This window comes from Thalia democratica, chromosome 7, assembly GCF_965202585.1.
Source record: "Thalia democratica chromosome 7, ktThaDemo2.hap1.1, whole genome shotgun sequence".
NCBI lineage: Eukaryota > Metazoa > Chordata > Thaliacea > Salpida > Salpidae > Thalia > Thalia democratica.
In genome coordinates this window covers 3,720,061-3,744,233 of record NC_139171.1, presented here as the reverse complement: position 1 = coordinate 3,744,233, position 24,173 = coordinate 3,720,061, and the positions used below count along the sequence as shown (strand labels likewise).

The following is a 24,173-nucleotide window of genomic DNA, read 5'->3' as shown; positions in this document are numbered from 1 at the left end:
CACCCAAATATATTTATTTGTTCACTAAAACTACAAATCAATTTTCAAAATATGACATGCAGGTAAACGCTGCAGGTTTATTTCTTTATATTTCTTCTTTTTCTTTTCTTTTCGGAACAGTGCCTTCACTGTACTCTCTGCTTCTCTGGCAGAATTGAAATGTACTAAGAAAATTTAAAATTATGCTGTTTGGATTACAAGAGTTCCTTCTACATTAAAACAAAACCTGCTTGTAGAGTAAAAATTTAGTTTTGAAATCTTACTCTGTAATCAGTTATTACTTATTGAACTTTTTTTATTGATTGCAAGAAACTAATTAAGTTTTAAAATAATTCATATATATAACAAAACTTTAATGATTGCTCAACAAACACAATAAATTTTTACTTTGAACAAAAATTTACTATTGTAGATAACTGTTTTCTTCGTAAAGTTAAGATTTAATTTGCTTTCAAATCTTCATATTAATTTAAACAGTTTAATATTTTATCGTAAATAAAATATTAAACATTAAAAATTCTAAATCCAGTATATTTATGGAACAATTACGTTTTGATCAAAACCGTAGTAGAATAAATAAGTTAACTTATATTACTTCACATCGTTAATACTTTTATGTTATGTATAAAAATAACAATAGCTTATAACAATAGAATAAAGAATCTTCTTTTGAGAAACTGTTATCCGATTAATTTCATAAACAATGAAATAGAAAACCTTCAAAAATTAGAAGATAAGCCACAAATTCCTAAACAACAGTATTTTACAGTTCCTTATATAAAAAAGGTTTCAGAAAAATTCAACAGAAATATAACAAACAATTTTGAAACAATTGAAATTAATATCAAAGTAGCTTTCAGAACATCTAAAGTTGGAAACTACTTTTCATTGAAAGAAAAGATCAACAAACTCTACAGAAATTGCATCGTTTATAAGTTTCAATGTCCAGGTGACCTGGATACCCAATATATTGGAGAAACGGAGCGACAACTGTTCGTCAGAATTAAAGAACATACAAAACCTACAAATAGCGCAGTTTTTTCACATATAGAACAATGTAGAATCTGTCAGAATCATAATGATATTTTTAATTGTTTTGAAGTAATTAAATTTTGTAAAAATATAAATATTTTACTTGCAGTAGAGGCTAGTATGATTAAAAAACTTAAACCTAAACTTAATCACAAACTAGGTCCTGATAAAGGATCTAGAATTACACTTAACATTTTTAGATAGTCAATTTTTGTTCTAATTATCTTTTTTAGTTTTTATGATTAATTTGATTAGTTTTATATTGATTGCTTCTTTAGTTTACTCGTATTTTGTTTGATTAATTAATTTTTGAGAGTATTTATTTTGTTTTGACAAGAAAATTAGTTAAATTTTGAAAGCATTGCTCAATAAACCGTTTAAATGAAAAAAGTTTTGTTATTAGCAATTAATTGGTACCTAAAAACAATAGCTTAATTTTTAAAATATATAATGCTTCAAATAAAAGTTCAAAAATAAAAGTTCTTAATCATAAAAATAACAAATAAGTGAGTTAGTCGTCTTTATTAAACTCCCGAGTATAAAAAAAAATCAAAAGTATTAATATTTTAGTAAACTCAATTAATTTCAAAGCTCTTAAAGAGTATTAGTTAAAAGCACCTAGAACAAAAAATAATAATAATAAAAAATAAAAATAAAAAAACTGGCATTGAAATATTATTTAGTCCAACACACAGTGAAATAAAAACTTTTAAAAAAATATTTGTATTTTTAAATAAACAATTTAAAATGAACTTCTGGCGTCAATACTCTTATTATCAGTAAAAAATAATAAGTTTTCTACATTTAATTAAAATAGCAATGGCGACACCAACAAAAAATGTTCTTAAATGAAAATAAGTTTTAAAAAATGAACTATTTATCAAACAGCACAAAATTTAAATGATAATTTTTTTTAAATATTAATTTCAAAAAAGAGTACAATAAATTTTTCCACAATCATAAAAACAATATCGAAATAAAAAAAGTTATATTTTAACCTAACTACAATAATAAACTTTATTTTCAATAATTTTCAAAAAAGTACTTTAAAATTTCTTCAAATTATCAGCTTCCTTTAAAAGTTCTTTAAGGAATTATTTATTAAAAATTTTAAGTGATAGATAAAAACATGATGAACAGAAAGAAAAATATTATGATGGTAAAAGACTTAAGCAAAAGAACTAATTTAAATGGATAAAAATATTAACATTTATTATAACATATACAATTGGATATTTGAATGTTTTTAACATTTTTCTCGAGTAAATTAACTCTGAAATATTAGAAATGTACAAAATAAATGTTTTGTACAATTATACTAAATAAACTGGAAATATTCAAATATTTTTTAGATAAAATCAACGTAAATAAATTTACTGTTTTTAATTGTATGTTGTAAAAATTACTATCATATAGTTTCCTATATTACTACAATGGTACGAATATTAACATTTATATCTACTATTTTACACAAATTACTTTTTATATAAGTTTAAAAATTCTGAAAAATAATATAAAGTAATTAATACTAATTAATTTCCGTAATATTTTACAAGTTCTGAGCAATAATACCAAATAAGTTTACCAATTTTGCATGTTCATATATAGCAATATAAATCAATTAGCTTATATAATTTCTATTAATTGTGACTGTTAATATTAAATTAATCTACAAATTTTGAACATTAATTTCCAATTTTTTACAAATTCTTAACATCAACATTTAATCATTCTACATATTCTGAACATTAATTTTCAATTTTTCTACATATTTTGAACATTAATTTTCATTTTTCTACAAATTTTGAACATTAATATCGAGCAATACATCGTTAATTGCTTGTTGTGTCTGGTTGACGGCGTTGTCGTAGGTTGTTTTTGCTGATTTTAACTGAAATTTTTATTAGTTGTTTTATTTACTTTACATATTTCTATATAGTTTATTCTTTCAAGATTTGATCAGTTAACTAAGTTCCGGCCAAAGATTTTTTCAGAGATTTTACATTATAGTTTGAAAAGATATATTTTACACGGAAAAAAATAAATAACTTAGCAAAAAAAATATTAAAATAAAAAATTTTAATACTATTCAAACATATATGCATAATTTACAGCGTTGTCACAAGTTTTTTGCTGATTTTATAACTAATAAAAACTGGGATACTATAATTAAATGATAAATTTTATTGTATATTTACTTTCTTTGATACTTTCAATTAGATCTTTACTAGCACTAACAGCTTTTTAACAAATAAGTAAACTTTTAATTAATTTTTAAAGCAATAGTTTTAAGCTAGTTATTAACATTTAAACACCTGTGACAAAAATGTTAAAGTGCAAATGAGCTTTGTATTATTACGTAGTAAAAACTATAAAACTAACATTTTCAAGATACTGAAGACCGATTTCCAAGTTAGTTTTTATATTACTGTAAAAAAATAAATGGTTTAAGTTATTATTAAGATAACAAATTATTATTTTAATTATTTCTCTTTTTTTTTTTGCTGCATTTGAAGTTGGTATTCAAGTTTAAATAAATTTTAATTGAATTATTTTAAGCTTTTTTTATTATGTTCTTTTTATAATAGGATTAAATTAATCACAAAACTAATCTTAATGATTTAAATAGCAATTTTTTTTATTTAACTTTAAAAAATGTTTTACAAATATAAAAATTATAAACAAAAGTCTATGCATAAATTTCTTAAACTAAACTATATTAACGTTAAAAAATTCTGTCATTACAATGGACATAATTCATTTTTTATAGTTCTAAACTAAATTTGTATAATTCAATAAATTATACGTAAAATTTTCAGCTCTAAATATAAATGATTAATGTGTTGTTAAACAAAAAAAGTTTTGTGTGAAAATTTTAATGAAATAATTAACCTTAATAAAGAGTTCAAAGTTTATTACAGATATACTATTATATCTAACTATGTCTAATTAAGTCTAAGTTAGTAAACTTTTGTGTATTGTACTGTACATTAAATAAAAATTTTAAATGAAAATTTTTATAAGTTAACTAACTTAATAAAATAGTTCAAAGTTTATTTACTAATATACTTTTAATTATGTCTAATTAAACCTAAGTCGATTTTTGTGTATTGTACAGTGAATAAAAGTTTTATGTGAAAATTTTTCTGAAACAATTAACCTAATAAACATATCTTGACCTTTATTTATAATTAAACAAGTTTTCAAATAACTATTGTTAATTGAATAATATAACCAGCATTAATACGACTACAAACTAATTAACTTTTTAACACCAACTAATTGAAGTTACCTCAAACATATTTGACAAATATAATTGCTGTGAAATTAATTAAGTTATAGATAATAACATTTTTTACTCAAAATATTTTTATACACTTTTGCAGTGTTGAATACAATATAGTAAAAAATAAACTTTTTTCTAAGTTTTAGTTTTAATCTAAGCATTCAATGCATTCATTCAATGCAATAATTTAAAAAAAATATTATTAAACGTTGTTATTTTTATATTATCATTTGATATGTTTTATAAGAACTATTTTTTTGATTGTAAACTTTGTTGTTTAATAAACTATATATTCAAATACTTTAAAAATATTTTACACTAGCTTATGGTTATCTATATATAATAAATACAACTGTTTAATTGATTTTTGATGTAGTACTTTTTTGTCCTTTAATTTAAATGTAGAAACAATTACATCTTAAAAAAAAGTGATTTAAATTAAATGCCCTCTACAATTAAAAATAAACTTTTTTTGATATTTAAAAAAAAGCTGCGAATAGTTTTTATTATTATACATTAATAACAATTTATAAATTATTATAAAATTTTTCTAATTAAAATGAAATGGAACTACAATGGAAAAGTTTTTGAAATAGACAGTTTGTGGAAATTTAATTGATTACATGTTTTACACGAAGCTTAATTTCCAAATTTAAAATGTACGATGAATTTACATGATGTAGTTTCAATGAAAAGCTTATGAAATTAAAATAATATTATCATTTTACAAAATACAATAGAACTAACCTTAAATCTTTTTGTTCGAAATCAGTTTGGCTCGCAAATTCAGAAGTATCCTGTAAAGATTAAGTATTGTAACAATATTGTTTTTATTACGTCATAATAACTAACTTACTATCATTACAAACAAATAAAGAACTTATTGTTATAGAGACCTTTTAATGTATTGATATCAAGTTTAAGACTATTAACAAAAAAGTAACTTTTTGTTTAAAGGTTTTTTAAGTAAAATAAAAACATTTTGAGCTGTGGAATTTAAAAATAAATTAAAAAAAATTACTATAGTAATAAGCAAATAAACAACAATAAAAAATGCTAAAAAATAATGTTTATTTTTTGATTGTGTAGACTTTTCTTTCTTATCTTATAAAGTAGTATGAAATGTTGGTGATAAAAACATGTAGAAAAAATATGTTTAAATGTGTTGTACTTGAACTACTTGTACATGTAAACATAACTACTAGATGTTATTTTGGAGGTTGCTGAAAACAATACAATTTTTCACTTTTATAGTAATTTTTATGAGGTCTTCAGGTAATTAAATAAAAGTATGATATAAACATTTTAAAATTATATTTACACAAAAACTTACAGCTTTCGTTTTAAGGTGCATTTTCTCTTATGAAACAAAATAAATTTAATCAAATATTATTCTTTTTTGAATATTTTGTGAGTTTAATTATCAATCTTTAGTTAAATTTGCTTAAGTTAAACAAGCTAAAAAAATTTAATTATATTTTAGAAGTTTTTCTAAAAGTTTTCACAGTACAGAGACAAATTAAAACATATTTAATTTGTATCAGTCTTAGATCAAAGTATACCATATGAAACAAAAGTAATATTTTACTAAAGTAATACTTTATAAAAGTATGTTACTGCCCTAAATAATTAAGTTACACAATTTAACGAAGTTTGTAATGTTAAGAATGTTATGTAATAACCACATACTCAAATATGTAATTAGATCAACTTCGACATTTTTTTAAATAAAATTAACGCATAACAAACTCATTGTAAAAAAATAGTTATTTGTCTGTTTTTATATTAAGCTTATATTAATGACAATACTAAGCTAAAAATTTGCAACTAACTACAAATTTTGTTTAAATGAATATACATCCTTACTAAATACAAAAACTTTATTTTCTTAAAATATTCAATACTGGAGAAGTGTATATAAATAAATAAAAATTAAAGATTTCATAAAAAGTTCTGGTCGATAGTGCTCGAAAATGGAATGGGATCTAAACTATTGTTTTTTATATATACAAATAAATAAATAAACAAATATAAATATATATATATAGTAAAAAACAAAATATATTCAAAACAAGTTTATTTGATTGATAACATAGAAGTACTTGGTGAAATAAAAACAAATTAAAAACCACATAAAAACCAGTTATGTGCTAAAAACTTGTTTATTTACTAAACCACTAATTTATTAACCATAAACATTTTATCTTTAAAATATCACATCGCATAAAATTTAAACACTTTAACATCTAGTTATTATAAAACATCTTTTAACTTTTAAACTTGACATCTATTTATACAACAACAAACAAAAGTTCATGTTTGTTTATGTAGCTCAGACTCCAGTAAAATAAACAAAATATTTTAATTAGTATTTTTTAAACACTTAAACATTTATATAATGAATCAGTTTTAAAATTGTTATAAATCAATTTTCAAATTAACTATCTATGAATTTATACTAAATTAAAATATAATACTTTAACTTGTTCTTTTTAAAACTTAATTTTTCAGAATAAAAAATAAAATAATTATAATAAATTAAAACAACACTTTTTTTTATGGAAGCTATAAAAACATTGATGTATATACTTTAAAATTTTAATAACTATAACCGAAAAAAAAGTACAATGGACTTAAATGTTTATTTAGTAAACCAATAAAAATTACAAATTAAACTTTATCAGTAATCTGTACAAATGAATAAATTTGGACTCGCAAACAAAATTTTGTGAACTTAAAACTCAGTTTGAAAAATTTTATAAAAAGTCAAAACAAACTTGTTATATAATCTGATATGAACCTTAGTGAATAAACAAAAGTGATTTAAGTTCAATTCAGCGTACAGGAAAAATAAGTGTTTTTAATTTACAAAAATCAATAGTAGACATAAACAACTAAAATTTATCTAAAGCCAGTTGTGCTTATTTGAATTTGATTAACTTTTATAGTATATAGCTAAAATATTAGAGGTTTTATAATCTTTTTTAAATAAAAACATTTATTTGGTATTAAATAAAAATAATAACACCACAATAAATGTTTTTGATAACTAATAAAACATTATAAGTATGTTTATTATCAACTACTTGGTAGTTTATAGAAACTTGTCGTGTTTAATCGTTTTTTTACAAATATTTACAGAAGATAGTGTTGATACTTGACTAGATAAATCTTTTTTAATTATCAAATAATTATATAAATAAGTATAAACAGTCACTTACACTCGAAGGAGTCGACACTTGCCTTGATAATCTTTTCTTTTCACTTTCTAATTGAGTATTTTCTACTTCTTTTTCTTTCTATAAATAAAATATTGCATTTTAGTTGGTAAAAAGCAGTATTAAAAATATATTATTTATACAGATTTTACACATTTCATACATGAGTTTGATATTTATATAAATGCAAATAAAGTTAAAGTGAAAATGTTACAACACAAAATAAAAGGTTTGACTAATACCTGAATACCCAATAAAGCCCAAATTTAAACTTGTTTTTAATTGTCTAATGTATAAACAACAACTATTACTTTTATTTTAAACATTATTTATTAAAATAAAAAACAATTATAAAGTTTATTCTAAACAAAGAAAATTCGAAGTTAATGTTATAAAAACTTACAATTTTGTTTTTGAGGTCAGTATTTTCATCTTCTAAATTCCCACATTTTTGCTCTAGTTCTGTGCATCTCAGATTCAACCTGTAAAAAGTGTTTGTATAAAATATTAACTAGTAAAATATTTACAACTAGTAATAAGAACTATTTGTGATTTGCATTGATATTAATAGAATTTAAGTTTAAAAAAATGGTTCAAGGTTTGTAAAAACAAGCATTATTATTTTATTAATTTAATAAGCAATTTAATTTATGTCAACTAATCAAAATACTAATCAAATTACTGCCAAGTTTAAATAAAAACACACAACTCATTATTATTTTATTCATTTCGTACTGATTTATGCATATCTAATTATGATTTTGTAAAATTAAAACAAAAAAAATAATTAATTATTATTTTCCTCATCATGTAAACTATTTTTCATGTCAACTAGCAATATTTTTAATTATTAATAACCAAACAATTCATTACTAAAACTAAACAAAAACAAACAGTTTATTATTATTTTCTTCATTTAATAATTATTTATGCATATCTATTAGTGATTTTTGTAAAAATAAAATAATGAAACAAACAGTTTATTTTTAAAACTAAACAAAAACTAACAGTTTATTATTATTCTCTTCATTCAATAATGATTTGTGCATATCTACCAATGATTTTTGTAAAAATAAAACATCTTTTTGCATTTCGCTGAATTTCATCATGAGTACTTCATTAACTGTCTCCTCATTTGCTGTTAAAAGATTATTATGTACATTTTATACACAAATATCAAATAATTCGTCTTTTATTTGATTAAATACTTGTCTAAAAATTAATGAACCAAATACTAACTAGGTGCGGTATTGAGTACATTATAAATATAAAGTTATGTTAAAGAGCCGTTTGTTTTGTAAAGAATTAATTAAAAATTAAAAAAATTCATTAAAATCAACGAACCACAAATATACATTAATTTTAATAAATTATAAAGCAACAGTAAACTTATTTTAAAGAAATTTTAGAGATCAATGATTTAGTTGTTTTAAGTACAACTTAGTTTAGTATGTATACAGGTTATTTTTCTGAAGTTTTTCAATTGTACTAAAATATCAAATAGTAAAAAAACTGTAATTCAGTAGAGAAACTACTAAAATTCCAGACTATTTTTAAATCAAAATCATTTTAAAATTCTACCGATTTTCAAGCAAAATTTATTAACAAACAATCCTAAATAAATTAAAAAACTTAAGCAAACTTTAAGTAATTTCAAAGCAATTTTTCGCTACTGTTCTGTTAAACTTCTGTTAGTAGAGCCATGAAAAATTGATTAGTGATTTGAAATGTTTTCAATCAAAACTAATTTGTATTGAAACTTTGTATAGTGATTTTTAAGCGACACAATTTCAATAAGTGGAATATATATTTTAGACAGCAAACTTTAAGAAAAAAAGCTTGAGTAGGTAATCTAGAATATTAGAAAAATATTAAAAGCATTTGTAAATTTTTAAAAGCAATTGAAACCATAAATTTTAAAACTTTATTAAAATACACACTTCATAAATTGTTAAAAAAAATTACACAACTTAAATATAACATTAACAAGAATTAAGATTTTGTATTAAGCAGTATTATTAAGTAGTATTAAGCTAAACAATAAATATTATCGTTTACAGACTATGTAATAAAAACGTGTTTTTAACTAACAATGTTTATAAAAATAACAATAAAACCAAACTATAATTTAGTACTTGAATAGTTTAGGAAGCTCATGATTTTTTAGCTATCAATATTTTTATACTATTTTCCTAACCATACATTTCAATATGTATTAGTTTAACTAACAATCAAAAGCACATATTTGTTAATTGATAGAAAGCAGAAGTGATTTTAGTAACTTGATATTATTTTTTATAAAATTTCATGCTTTTTTACTTGATTCAGAAATGTTTCTTGATCTCGGAGACAATTTAATCTTATATCGGTTTAAAATTTCTTTGTAGCCTGAAATGAGTGTTAGACTAATGTTTAAACTGTTGTAGTAACTGAAATATTTGTATAAAATATAAGATTCCTTGTGTTATTATTTTTATTATTTAAAATTTACTAAAGTTTGAAAATAACAGGACCACAGTATTTCATAAGTTTATAAGTAAAAATTTTCAGTTGAAATGAAGGTTAATGGCTGTATAGATAACTCATTTATTCTTTGTTAAATAACTTCCACTCATAGAAGATAAAAACGATTGTCAATCGCTCTTCAAATAAAACCACTCAATTTTAAACGATATTTAACCCCTTTTGTTGTGGAAGTACATTTTAAATTATTTGAGCTTAAATGGCAAATTATAAAAAGGTAAAAACATTAAAGTTAAACCTAAAAATTAACTTGAATAAATCAATAACATGAAATTAAATAATACCACTTTATAACAATTCACGTTTTTTTAGCGAATATTAGCTTTTACAACGAATAATTTTTTTTTAGTTTTTCTTTTTTTTTGTACCAGTAATATAACAGATGGTGATTTTAATTATTAATGTAAATTTTGTTTATATTGTAAAAGTTTTAAGATTAAAAAAGCACACTGCATTGCCGAAGATAGTTTAAAAAACATAAATAGCTTTAATATTTTGTTATTCTAATAGTTTTCAATTATTTTTTATCTTGAGAAATACGCAAAGGTAGAACAACCACTGCAAATAATCAAAACACCAAAAACATTTAAATAAATTATATTTATATAATGAAATATCCTCAAAATATCGATTGTAAATGATTTCCCATATATTATCACCAAAATAAAGTATTAAGAAATTATATTCGTTTAATGAAAGTATCCTCAAAATAATGATTTTCCATATATTATCACCAAAATAAATTTAAAAACATTATATTTGTTTAATGAAAGTATCCTAAAAAATAATGATTGTAAATGATTTTCCATATACTACCACCAGAATAAAACACCAAATGAAAAATTTTGCTACATTTAATTTTTACAATGTAGTATTTACATCGTATAAAGTTAATCATAAAAAACCTATGAAGCATAAAAAATATTACAATGATTGTGAGAAAACACCCTGAACGGATTATTTTTGTTGTAAATATTTCCAGATTACAGATGAAACAACTGTATTGTTCCACACGGATATTGTGACGTAATAATGGTAATGTTTCACGTGATTTTTATGGATGAGTGAACACAAAACAACATTAGTATATTACATATATTATATGCCGTTTAAAATACATTAAAGTTTATATAAGTGTTTGATATAATTTGATTACAAAATAACATATTACAAGTGTATATGTACGAATGTAAACATAAGTATATAATATTCATAAATATATTATACGCTGTTTAAAATACAATAAAACTAATACTTGTTTTCAATTTAATTTGGTTACAAAACAACATATCAGAAAAGTACATGTATAAATTTTAATCTGTATATAAGTACATTACATGTCATTAAAATTCAATAAAACTAAATCTTGTTCAGATTTATAAAGCCTTAACACAATAGACAACATTATATGTTATATTGTACAATATTCTTATGTTGAAATAATAAATTTAAAAAAAAACTTGAATTTGTACATTCACATATATCGAAATAGTTTGTAAAAACTTTAAACTTTGTAGTAACATGGTAGTTCAGAAAAAAAGAAAAACAATATTTATCAAAATCTGAATTGTAAACATTTTTTCTTATAAATATGTAAGTTCGTTATACTATTTACATATACCAAATTATAAGCAATAAAAAGCATCAATAATTTAAACTTGCTTTAAAAGTAATTAGATTTATGTATTTTTAACGACAACTTATTTTTATTTTTATATAATTATATTTTTTATAAATATCTCCAAACAGCTTGAGCATATAAATTAATATTTAGAAATTTTGTAAAAATTAAACTATAATAAAATAAAAAATTGTACAAACTTTCATACCAACAATTCAAAAACTAATTCAACTTTTTTCTGAGTTGTAAATTAAAGATAAACAATAATATTAACTATGAATAAAATAAGTTTAAACAATGTAACTCTATAAGATCAATTAATTTTTCAAATAGAATGACTTCGTGACTAAAAACGTAAAAAATCAATATGAATCTATAGGTTGTAACCTATGTATAACATTTAAAACATTAATTAATATTAAAAATTAAGATATTTCAAATATTATTTAAGAACAAGACTGTGAAAATAAATTGAAAAAGTTTAGTACAAATTTTATTAAACTTTAGAATTTTAATATTCAAAGTTTAAAAAACTAGTGTTGTTGTTATATATAAAATAAACATTCGTGCTAATTTTTCTTAAACTTTTTTTTAAAGTAAATTACAATAAATAACATCACATACAATAGTCTTTTTTTCATAAAAGTACGTTTACTTGAAATATTATTTTTATAGTTAAAGTTAAAAAAAGTAATATCAAATATTGAAAATTTAAACTCTAATATATTTATAAAAATTAATTGCTAACCTCCTTTTAATAGCCCGTTTATAGCTTGACTTGTAGAACTTTCTCGCTTATTAATACCTGTTTGTAAAAATAAATAAATATTTGTAAATATTTATTCTTTTGTTTATCTTACAATGAACTTGCTTATGATTGCATTGTTTTTCAACTTCAGTATGTATACAATTTATCAAGTTTTTTTTTTAAATAAATTAAAACTTTAACCTTTTACAAATTTGAGTAATATATAATAAGAAAACTTTAAACTTAAAATATAATAATTATACGGCAACAAAAATTAAAAATACTGTTTTTATAAAAACAAATTAGACAAGTGTTGCTAAAGATACATGTGTACTACTTTCTCAATTCATGATAGTATACTAAAACGTTTAAATTTATTATTTTTATAATTAAGCAAAAAATAAAAATGCATACTACTCTTTAAAAACCTTTAAAATGTACTTTTGTGTTTACCTTTTTAGATAAGTTTAATCAAGGAAATTAAAATGTGGTTTATATGTACAAACACCAGTTATAAAACTTAAAGAAACATAAACTTTATTTAATGACTGTTAAAACCAAGTAAGTTTTATACAAACAAATTTAAAGAGAAAATAAAAACAAATATTTGTTTGTGAAAAAAACAAAAATAAAATTTTAACAAACAATTTCAGCTGTGTGTTTAAAACTGGTGTATTTTAACTGGTTTTTATTCATAAATTTTTCAAGTGTTTTTAAAGTGCTTCAGACAAAATCTGTGTATTGATTTTGCTTTAGTGATTTTCAGCTATTAACGTATTGAAGCAATTGACTGTGAAAAAGTAATAATTTGTGCTTAATAAAAAGTGTAAAAAATATTTATATGTGTTTTAATTTTGATTGCATTTGCTTATGGTAAGATGTTACAAAAATGTTCTAAAACTTTTAGAAAAAAATTGTACCGATAACTGTTTTAATTGTAAAATGTTTACAATCTGTAAATAATTAACTTACTAACTAGTAAAACTATATTTTTTAAATTCAAACTTTCTAATATGAACTTATCTAAAATTTTAGCATTTTTTATTAAGTTTATAGTATTTTCAACTAGTAAACTATGTATTGGCTTGTTTTTTAAATGTTGGAGATTTTATATAAAACTTATTAATTTATTTTTAACTACCATATATTGAAATTTTAATTTTAAGTTAATAGTTTACTACTACATTTAAATAAAAAAACTAATATCTGTCAATTTCAACTTATACTTTTTAAGTCTCAGCTATTGACTATTTCACACTTTTAAATTTACTCAGAGTTTTATATTATAAACACAAAAAAATTTTTTAAGTTAAAATTAATATATAACAAACAAAACATTTAATTTACATTCATGAAGATTTCAAATTTTTAAAAATCAAGTTAATTAAAAACAATTTACTGCTTAGTACAAACAAAATTACATAATGTCAATAAAACAATTTATCTTATTTTAAAATATTTAGTTTTAAGTAAATTAAAAACTTTTTTTTTAAATACTAAAACAGAAGAAAATAAAACATTTAACTAACTTGTATCAGTACTATCTGCATCAGTAGACACGCTGGTATTCGAAATATCCTGTAAAAATTATACCTTACATAATTCTGAAGTAATTCGAATAACTTAAATACTCTAATAATAAAATAGACGCATTGTACAATAAATTATGTAATTTACAATTTGATCGATCACAGAGTTTTCATAAAATAAAAGAATTTATAAGATGACTAGACTTTAATCAGCTTAAGTAATTAATATTTTTTGAAAATAAAAGTGATTGACCACATTAAAAGTTTTAATATAAGATGTGATAAAATATTTTTTGTAATAAACAAACAAAACATTTCTTTTTATTGTAATAAAAACAAATATTGAAAAATTACCTTTTTATTAAGATTTTGTGGTTGCGTCGTGATTTCATCTTTATTTGTTGTTTCTGTTAATTGTGTTTTTGTAAATTATATATTCAACTGATAATCTAGATTGATTTCAAAGGAGTGAAACATTTTTTTGTTGATACAATTTTTAAAAATGAGTTTCTATTAATTAACTTTATAACCGCTAAATTTAGTTTATTGAAAACTAACTTTTGTATCAATAATTAAGAAATTAATGAAATTTTACAAAACCAAGTAAAATCACTATTTAAAAAACATTTTGCATAAAATACTAACTTCTTTGATACAAAAATAATTGTATTTAACATATAAAAATAAATCAACAAAAGTAACTTTCAATTTGCGAATTCTGACTGTCACTGTCATCTTTAGAAACTTCATCTAAATGATCCGATTTTTCTGATTTCGAATTCAGGTCATCGGAAATTAAATCCACACTGGTACTGTGAATACATCCCATATTAAATATAAATTAAAACAAAACAAAAAAATAAATTCTAAACATCTTATTGTCAAATATAGCTGAATTTACAACGAAACCGTTTTAGCCCACAGAGATTGCTAAATAGGTTATAAAAATTTAATAAAATATGACGTAAATTTCACCTTGGAGAGAAATTAATGGTTAAGTTGTATCGATTTTGATAAATTATACATCGCTTTAAAAGCCACTTTTAAGTTTTTTGTAACAGATTAAACGTTTAACTATGTCTAGTAACCTGTTTTTTCAACATATGTTGTGTAAAATTAAAATTAAATATTTGTTAAGATCGACATTAAGCCATTATATTTAAGATAAAGAGCATCTGTTAAAAAAAAACAACTTTAAGTTTTTTTAAATCATCTACAAGCTTTCAAAATACATTAAAAACTATCAAAATTTCAAACTAAAAGCATTAATTTAAACATTCAATTTAAATCTATTACGATTTAAATTCATTTATAACGGAAAAGCTTAATAGCTGTAGCTACAACTTATGAATAAAAAATAAATATAATATACTGATAAAAACAAGTTTTGATAATATCAGTTGTTAATTGAATTATTTCAGTTTTACGTATTTCGAGATTTAATTACTGATTAGATTTCATTTAAACATGTGCATAATGTTATATTAACGTTTTAATCAACTTTCTAGACAAATAAATTAATTATAGGCTAGTAAAACTTGTAATAAAGTATCATCAAGTTATTTTTAGCATTTTATCTTTTAAAATAAAATGACTGAAATTGCGATACTTTTTTTAGAATATTTAAAATTTAAACTTGTTAAAAATTTGGTCTAAAACCCTAAAAGGGTTCAAACGAAACCAAACTTTGATAAATACTTTTAAATAATTTTAATGCGTTTTTTAAAATGTTAACTGTGTTTATGATTTTCATTTCATTCAAATTTAAAATTTATTTTCTGCAAATAAACGTTACGACGTCAGATAATTATTCAAGCGTATCAAATTACTATTATGACGTAACTAACAGTCTGTAGTTGTCTCTTGTCTTCTTATCAATGACGTCCATGTATCTACTTTGTGACGTCATAATTCGTTCATCACTCTCGTCAGATGGAAGGTTTTCACCTGAAAAAAACAAACAATTAAATAAATAAATATATATATATATATACATTTGAATTTTATTAAATTTTATACAACTATTTGTAAGTTCTGGGCAATTTAAATTTGTGAGTGTGATTAAATTTTTTAGTTCTAGATAAAATCATATTATTCTTTTTTATTTGTTTAGAGTTTCTAAACATTAATAACTTGTGTAAGTTCTAGGTAAACTATGTTTTAGGTGTGACTAAAAATTTTAATTCTAGACTAAATCGTTCAACAAAAATTATTTTTTTTATTGTTATATTTTAACAAGTCAACAACTTACAAAAATTAGATCATAAAAAGTGAAATATTATAGTTTTATATACATTTTCTTAAACTTATTATAAGCGCACAAGAACTGAAATTTATTTATTCTATCACAGCTTGAAAATAAAAGCAGCAATAGTAAATTATCAATATTTATAAGTAATAAACTTTCAGTTCTAAACTATGTAGTGACATTTGGTATATTACTTGCAATATATGTATAACTTAACTTTTAAATAAGTTAAAATTAGTAAAAAAGAAAAGTTACCGGTTATTATAAGCGCACAATATATAAAATTTATCTTTTGATACAGTTTAAACAAAAAAGCAGCAATAGTAAATTATTAATCGTTGAAGATCAGTTCTAAATTATGTCGTGACAGCTGATTTATTACTAGTAATAATAAAACTTATTCACATATTTTTCTCAAATTTAAATATTTCAAAACCAAATTTTTAAATGTTTGATTAAAATAATACCTGTAGAAGTCAATCTAGTTTTGTTTTCTAAATAACTTGGAATTGTTGGATTTTGATTCGCGTCCATTTTTACCTGAAAATATTTTAATTATACTTTGTTGTTTATCTAATAACTTTGTGTTTATTATTTAACTTAACATTTTAATTGTTTTTTAGTGACAGAAGCTTAAACTATTTTCACAAGCATTAGTGCTTTTTTATTTTTAATACGGATTTAAATCAATGCTGTTTTGTAAAGTATTTTTATATTATTCAAAATACCTTTAACTTTGTTTGAATAAAAGATTAATTGATTTAATTACAACTTTAATGTAACTAAGCAACCGAATAAAAACAATTAAGTAAACATAAAAGAATTTGATATGTTTTAGAATTAGAAGTTCCTCGTTTTGGATTAAAATATTATAATACTAGGATATAAAAGCTTTACTATCAAATCTGTCAAAGAACTTTAATCTCTATCAATTATACGTTAATAAAACAAATATATCAATTAAGACATAACTGAACGTACACCAATTTAATTTCTATCCAAACACACCTTTTAAAACAATACTGTAATAAACCTTAAACCACTTTTATTTTTAAGGGTTTTATATGGGGTTTAACACGACGAATGTAATAATTTCAAATATTAAAATTCAAAAACTTTTTCTTTAAACATGTATTTTTGAAAATACTTTAGAATTTATTTTATAGTCTCAAATGTAAAAAATCAAATAACTAAAACCTGAGCAGCACTTTATTTGGAGAACAACAGTATATTAACAGTTTATCTTTAAGTATGGTATTTTAAAACAAATAAAATAAGTTAATTCGATTAGTACTTCATTTATATATGTTGTACAAAAATAAAAAATTAATACCTGAGCAGCATTGTTTTTATTCGCATCAATGGTGTTAGTTGGTGACGTCGATAAATAATCTTCATTTATCTTTTGTGACGTCACAATACTTTCTCCCTTATGTGACGCAACTTCTTTCTGTGACGTAAAAGGCCTCTGCACGGGTTTGCAGATCCTGCCCTGGGGTATTTGCTGTACGTTTTGGCTGTTTTTGTTGTTCTTTTTGTTGTTTGTTTGTTTCTTTCTGTTGTTTTTCCGACTGTCGTTACTGTGGTCGCTGTGGCTACTGTTTATTGTTTTTATTTATAAAAAGTTTATTAATTAAACTTTTTATTATTAGAATCTAAACAATAATTATCACTGAACAGCATTTAGCTTGAAATATTTCAAGGTTTTTTATTTGAGTTGTGGCTATTGTTAAGTTTAGTAAATAGTTTAAATTTTTCTTTTATACTACTAAACTTCAAATGCTGTTTTCGTAAACAATATTTATTTTCAAACATTTATTTATTTAAATTTTATTTTTCAAAATTAAATTCGCTATTTTTTGAACAAAAATTATATTTTTTAAAAAGTATCCGAGCATAATTTAATAGTTTAAATAAAAAAATTAATGAAGAAAAAGTATTTTAGTAATATTAAAGTAGATTGAAGCAGATAAATTTATCAAGTATAATTACATTCATTTTTCTTAATTAGTGCAGCAAAACTTATTATTAAATATGTAAGGCGAGCGAAATCAATATTTACTTGTACTATCATATCACAATTAGTAATTACTATATGAGTACTGCTTATTTATAAAGTTTACTTAAAATATCTTATTAATAACTGATTATATTTAAAACAAATAAAAGACCGAGCTTATAAAAAATTATTAGAACTAAGTAAATTCAAATAAAATACTTTTGGTTTAGATTGTATCACCGTTAAAAAAACCTGAAATGCTAAGATAGAAAAAATAATAAAATTAGTTTGTTATGTAAATACCAAGTTTTAACATGAAACTATTTCATAGATTTTTTTTTCTATTTTATTATTGTTATAATAATAACTATGGTTTTAAGAAATTAAAACTTCTTTTACCAAACCAGTTTCGTACTTAATCTGTTTTTGCTTTTGTGTTCAGCTAAGTTAAATTTTATGTTTAAGATAAAAAAATTATTATATTAAACTAGCCAAACTCCTTTAAAACTTTGTTTCTTAAACTCAACTTTCAAGAAATACCTTTTTTATAAAAAAAATGACGTTTTTAATTATTGTAACAAATTATTGAAGACTTTATAAGTAGAACTGTTGAATGTTGAAACATAAAGAGTTCATTGAAACTTTAGTAACCCGTTAAAAATACTTTAATCTACGTAACACTTGATGGAAAACATTTACTGGAATTTTAATCTTACTTTTTCACGTGATACCAATCTGTATTAAATTAATGACTTATTTTTGTCGTTTTTTTAATTTTTTGATATATGTTGTTGCGTGTCTTAATTTTTTTATTTTTTTAATATGCGTAAATTTTAACGATGAATTTTATTAAAAAATATATATTTCCTAAAAATATATTTTTTGTACTTTTTTTTGCTATAAGTATTTTCTCAAATTTTGAAATAAGTTGCACTTTGGACTGTATAATTAAATTAAACTTTGAAAACTAACTTTTTCTTTAACTTTTAATTAAATGTTTTAAAAATAAAATAAAAAACATACAAACCAAAATGTATAAACAAATTAAGTTCCTTATTAAACAACATTGCAAATTAAAATATTCACACACACAAACACAACAATAAAAACATGCATGAACTTTTTTAATAAATAAATTATTACATGTACACATTCACACATATTAATTATTCATACAGCAGAAAATCTTACTTTTATAAAAATATTCATTTTCTTGCTAGAATGTTAGTGAATTTTACACTTACTTTTTAGAGATATTAGTGTTTATTCTTTTCAAGCTTAAGTAAAAAAAAACTTTAAAGTTAAAAAATATTACCTTTATTTTAAAATTAAGTCTTTTATTAATTTCAACTAAAAAATATAGTATAACTTATCAAAAAAATTAAAAAAAAAACTTTTTATTTTGGGAAGTCATATTAGTTTATATTCAATGGATTTCATAAAATAGAAAACATAGTAACATTTTAATGATGATAAATAATAATATTATTAAATAAACAATTAAACAAACCTGACTGTATCTTCAGAAGATTCTTCGCTTTCATTACTATTTTCTTCAATACTGAAAATTAATAAAACATGCAACATGCTTTGAATTAACAAAAAAACATATAAAAAAATTTCAAACTAATAAAAAACAAATTGAAACATGCTAAGTTTAATATAATAAATAAATAAAACAAAACATTCCTGGTGTATTTTTTTAGACATAAATTTTAGTAACATTCGAATTTTAAATTAACTGTATAATAATAAAAAACTTTAAGAAGCAATTATACTTTTATTGATTTTAGTGAAAAGCAATATTAAATTAGTGCTTGATGTTTCACTACTTTTGTTTAATATATTTTAAACTTTAAATTTACTTATTATTAGTGTTGCTTAAAATGGTAAGATGGCATAGCAAAAAATTTAGTTTAAATCGCAATTGATAACAGAATGACAAATTATTAAAGCATTCAATGAAATTTAAAACAAATACAAAAAACAACAGCATAACAAATCACATGAAAAAACAAGAAAACTTATAAAACTAACATTTTAAGGAATTGGTTTCCACTATTAGCCATTATTTTAGATTTCACCGACTTATACTTGGTCCTTGCTAAAGAAGCTTCTCTGCTTCTAGAAGCATTGCTTGATTTCGGCTGTTAACAAGTATGTGTTTTATAATGTATACTATAAACATAATATAATTTAGTTATGAGCAGCTAGAGCAAATACTCCAAAAAGTTAATAAAACATTATTTGTTAATACAAGTTAAAAAGTATGTACACTTTCTATTTCTTTTTAGAAAAGTTCTTCGAAACTACTGAAAAATTCCGCCCAAACTTAAAAACCATATTAAATATTATGTCAAACAAACAAAAAATTTTAAACCTGAAAAAAACAGTAAAAACTGACCTTGTTCGCATTCGACGTTTTACTACTCGCTGACACAGTTCTCGACTTCCTCTGTTCACCGACATTTTTCTTATCACCAGCACTGACGTTATCGTCTTGCAGTGGATTCTTCGTGTAATCGCTTTTACAATCACTAGTTTTGTAATCATTCTTGTAACTCTCTTGATTTTTGTAATCATTCTTGTAACTCTCTTGATTTTTGTAATCATTCTTGTAACTTTCATGATTTTTGTAACTCTCTTGATTCTTGTAACTCTCTTGCGTATTTATCTTCCTGACATAGTCCAGTGTGCTCACTGAAGATGGAACTGCTTCTTTCGGCAAGCTCAATTTGCTCCTGTTGTCATATGTCGGTCTTGTGAGCCTGCTCCTTTGAAGATTGCTTGCTCTGCTGTGGGTTGTAAAAATATTTAGAGCAATAAGGTATTTAGGATGATAATTAAATTTATTTGTCGGTAATTTATGAATTATTTTTATCTTCTCTCTTGCTTTTTTCTTCTTTAAAAGGTTTTAATAATAGTAAAATAAGCCGAGCTAAATTTTAATTAAAATTTTCTCAGAAATAACTTAAAGGTATATCAAAAAAAGCAGAGTAATCCTTATAAAAATTTCAGTCATAAACTCTACAATTTTTTTTCTTTTACGACAGAATACCTCTTTGTTAAAAATGTAACAAAACAATTAACAATCAATTAACAAATTTGATAAACAATTAACTAAAACAACAAAGAACCACGTCATAATATACGAAATATCTCACTTGAATCCTCCAATACCCTTCCCTTTTCTCAACCCAACAGAGTTGATTCTTTCCTGAGAACCACCGAAACTCTTCTCGGATGAAGTGTAGATTGAGTGAGCCGGACTTTTCGGAAACGAATCTTTCAACGCCTCGAACGCTAATATGTCGTCGCTTTTTTGTTTCGTCAAATATTTTGATTGGTCTTCTTTGGGTTTAGCAGGTGCTGTTATTTTTTATATTTTTTATTAATTTATTAATCACAATGGTAGTGTTTCATTAGGTTTAATAAAGTAGAAAACATATTATTTTGTTTTTGTTATTAAGCTACGTTTAACTGTATGGTATTTAATGGTGACAAATTCTTTACTAAAGTAACAAGTATAGTAAACTGATATAAACAAGTTTAAAAAAGATTTGCTGTATTTAGCTATGTATAATTAACTTCAAGCTAATAGACTCTTTACCCTTATTATTAGTTCTAGTTTACAAACATTGTCTTATAACTCATGTATTAACCAGTATGTTTGACTTGTATGCTTTTCATTTTAGTAACATGAAGTATATACTATATACCTAAACATTTGTACACTTATCACGTTAATGATATAATTACTCATATTTTACACTCAACTTGTTATATATAAAATGAAAAATGATAACAAACCAGCGTGTTTTATCTGAATGCTTTTCACTTTAGTGACTGGAGCTTGTGGCTGTTTGAAATCATCATTACTCAGCGGATTTGCATGAATGTTGTCCTTCCTATCTTGCAAGGTGTCCCTCCTGCCTTCGTATTTAAGTGGTTTCAGCTTGCTACCGACACCTGGTGTTGGAAGTCTGCTTATCTTGGAAGGACCGGGCAGCTTGCTTCTGTATTTTTTACTTTTGTACAAAATATGTGATTAGAAATATATTTTATTTATTTATAGATTTATACATTTCGGCAAATGTTGAGATTTAGTGCTTAAAAAAATTTTACTAAACTATTTGAGTGTTGGTGTTAAAAATCAGTTGTTTTTTTTTTCCGAAAAATAAATAAGTAATAAGGTTTTCAATAACCAAGAGTTAACAACATAATGTAGTTTTTAAATAAATCCATATAAAAGGTATAAAGTATTCAAGTTCCTATTAATGGACAAAAGAGTGTTAATTCTATTTTTTTAATTTTAAAAAAGCTTGCAGTGAGAATATACATATTTAAATAGCTACTTATTATATAAGTTATTTGATTACAAGTACTGTCGGTATAAAAAAAACTTACTCTTATTGACATTTTATACAATTCATTTAAAAGTAAAACAAAAGAACTTACCTCACTTGCGGTATACGAGACTTTAATGACATTACTTAAAATAAATTTATTATAAAATCTAAAAATAAGCAAAGCTTTAACATATATTTGATAAAATTTAAGCATCATTAAGCTAGTTTTTCATATTAGTATAAATTTTGTTTTATATATCTTTAAAATATTTTAAAAAGGTAGTGATAAGCATGCTTTTCATAAAAATAATAAAAACAAACTTAATTACAACTGTAATTGTATTTTAATGTAAAAATTAGCTATTAGTTAAAAGATAATTAAACAATATTCATCTTTTCCTAATTATAAGTCATTTGATAAAAAGTATCTCATACCAATAATGATTTTAAATTACATAGCAAAAAATGTTTACATGGTTTACAACTATCTGAAACAGTATTAGGTTCAGAAATTAAAAACATTAAACAAATAGCAAGTAATGGCTTTCCTTAAAAAAAATGGCATATATTAAAAATTAAACTAAAAAATTAAATCGAAAATATATTTTCATCAGTGAAGATAAGTAACAATACGTAAAAATATACTGTAATGCAAAATAAAATAAAGAAACTATATAGTGAGCAAACTAGTTTGTTATGGCAAAGCTTGAATTGAAATAAAACGCAAAATTAAAGCAAAAATTGCATAGAATATTTAAAACTCTTAATTAGCTGGCATTAAAAGAAATGTTTTTATTTGTTTTAGTAATTAAGTTTTATATTAAAATACATGAACAATAGAAAACTTAATGAAGATTTAGATTTACATTCCATTAAAAACACAAAATATTTAAGTTAAACTATTTTATCTCTGTAATATTAATATTTTTGTATTCCCAGAGTATAATAGATTTTTAATGCATAAAACGAAAGCAATAGAAAAATGCTTTTTTTTTTGAAGACATTTAAATGAAAAATATAAACAAAAAACAAAACAGATGAATGCTTATAAGATTATTAAAATTCTATAAATGATTTTAGGTAGTTTTATTGGTCTGTTGTATAAAATTATATTAGTTTTTTTTGATACTTACAGCTGTTATGTAGAAAAATGTTTTTAATTTTGATCAAGTAAAAATCATAATTTAAATTAAGTGTTTAACTCAGAAAAAATTAATGGTATAAAAAGCAAACTGCTATATGCAACAAAAAAAAAGCCTTTTTGGAAAAAAAATATTATTTATTTTTCCAAGATAAACACAAAAAGTCAAAGTGAAAAGTACTTCACTTTTTGTGATACTAAAACTTTTTTATTACCGTGTTTAATAGACTTTCTATTCATAAAAAGGTTTTTTTGTTTAATTAAAACTTGAAGACACTTATTTTAAAAATATAAACGAAACAGATGAATGGTTACAATAAAGAGATTAGAATTTTATGAATGATTTTTAGTAAAGCACAGTAAATAAAAGACAACAATTGATAAGAAACTTGAATGAAATGTTGTAGCTTCATTGCAAAGATTATAGTTGGAGGGTTTTGCATGGAATGATGATATAAAGTTATAAAATATTTAGATTC

The 24,173-nt window shown here is 22.1% G+C and overlaps 1 protein-coding gene across 5 annotated transcripts; it reads right to left on the bottom strand.

Moving 5' to 3' along the window:
* Positions 1-2,473: 2,473 nt before the first annotated feature.
* LOC145840298 (uncharacterized) lies at positions 2,474-22,722 on the bottom strand. Of its 5 annotated transcripts, none has more exons than XM_082947500.1 (21): positions 22,663-22,722; positions 22,015-22,220; positions 21,369-21,573; positions 20,609-20,999; positions 20,242-20,351; positions 19,715-19,765; positions 17,539-17,803; positions 16,673-16,745; positions 15,805-15,904; positions 14,660-14,769; positions 14,312-14,364; positions 13,958-14,006; positions 12,429-12,485; positions 9,856-9,924; positions 8,545-8,674; positions 7,940-8,018; positions 7,540-7,617; positions 5,066-5,115; positions 4,325-4,351; positions 3,415-3,460; positions 2,474-2,923 (listed from the first exon to the last, which is right to left on the bottom strand). In XM_082947500.1, exons 1-21 carry the CDS (start codon positions 22,692-22,694, stop codon positions 2,828-2,830), a joined length of 2,277 nt encoding a protein of 758 aa, XP_082803626.1. In that variant the 5' UTR covers positions 22,695-22,722; the 3' UTR covers positions 2,474-2,827. The 5 variants fall into 5 exon arrangements, with proteins under 5 accessions (XP_082803626.1, XP_082803627.1, XP_082803628.1 ...); XM_082947501.1 differs by having other exon boundaries at positions 20,609-20,996; XM_082947502.1 differs by lacking the exon at positions 4,325-4,351.
* Positions 22,723-24,173: the final 1,451 nt, after the last annotated feature.

Bases quoted from the DNA above. Each gene is read 5' to 3' on its own strand.
- LOC145840298 (XM_082947500.1), bottom strand. From the start codon at position 22,694: ATGTCATTAAAGTCTCGTATACCGCAAGTGAG. The intron at 14,007-14,311 runs GTAATTTTTCAA...TAATTTTTACAG, and splicing joins CACAAAATCTTAATAAAAAG to GATATTTCGAATACCAGCGT. The intron at 5,116-7,539 runs GTAAGTGACTGT...TAATCTTTACAG, and splicing joins AAGTGTCGACTCCTTCGAGT to GATACTTCTGAATTTGCGAG.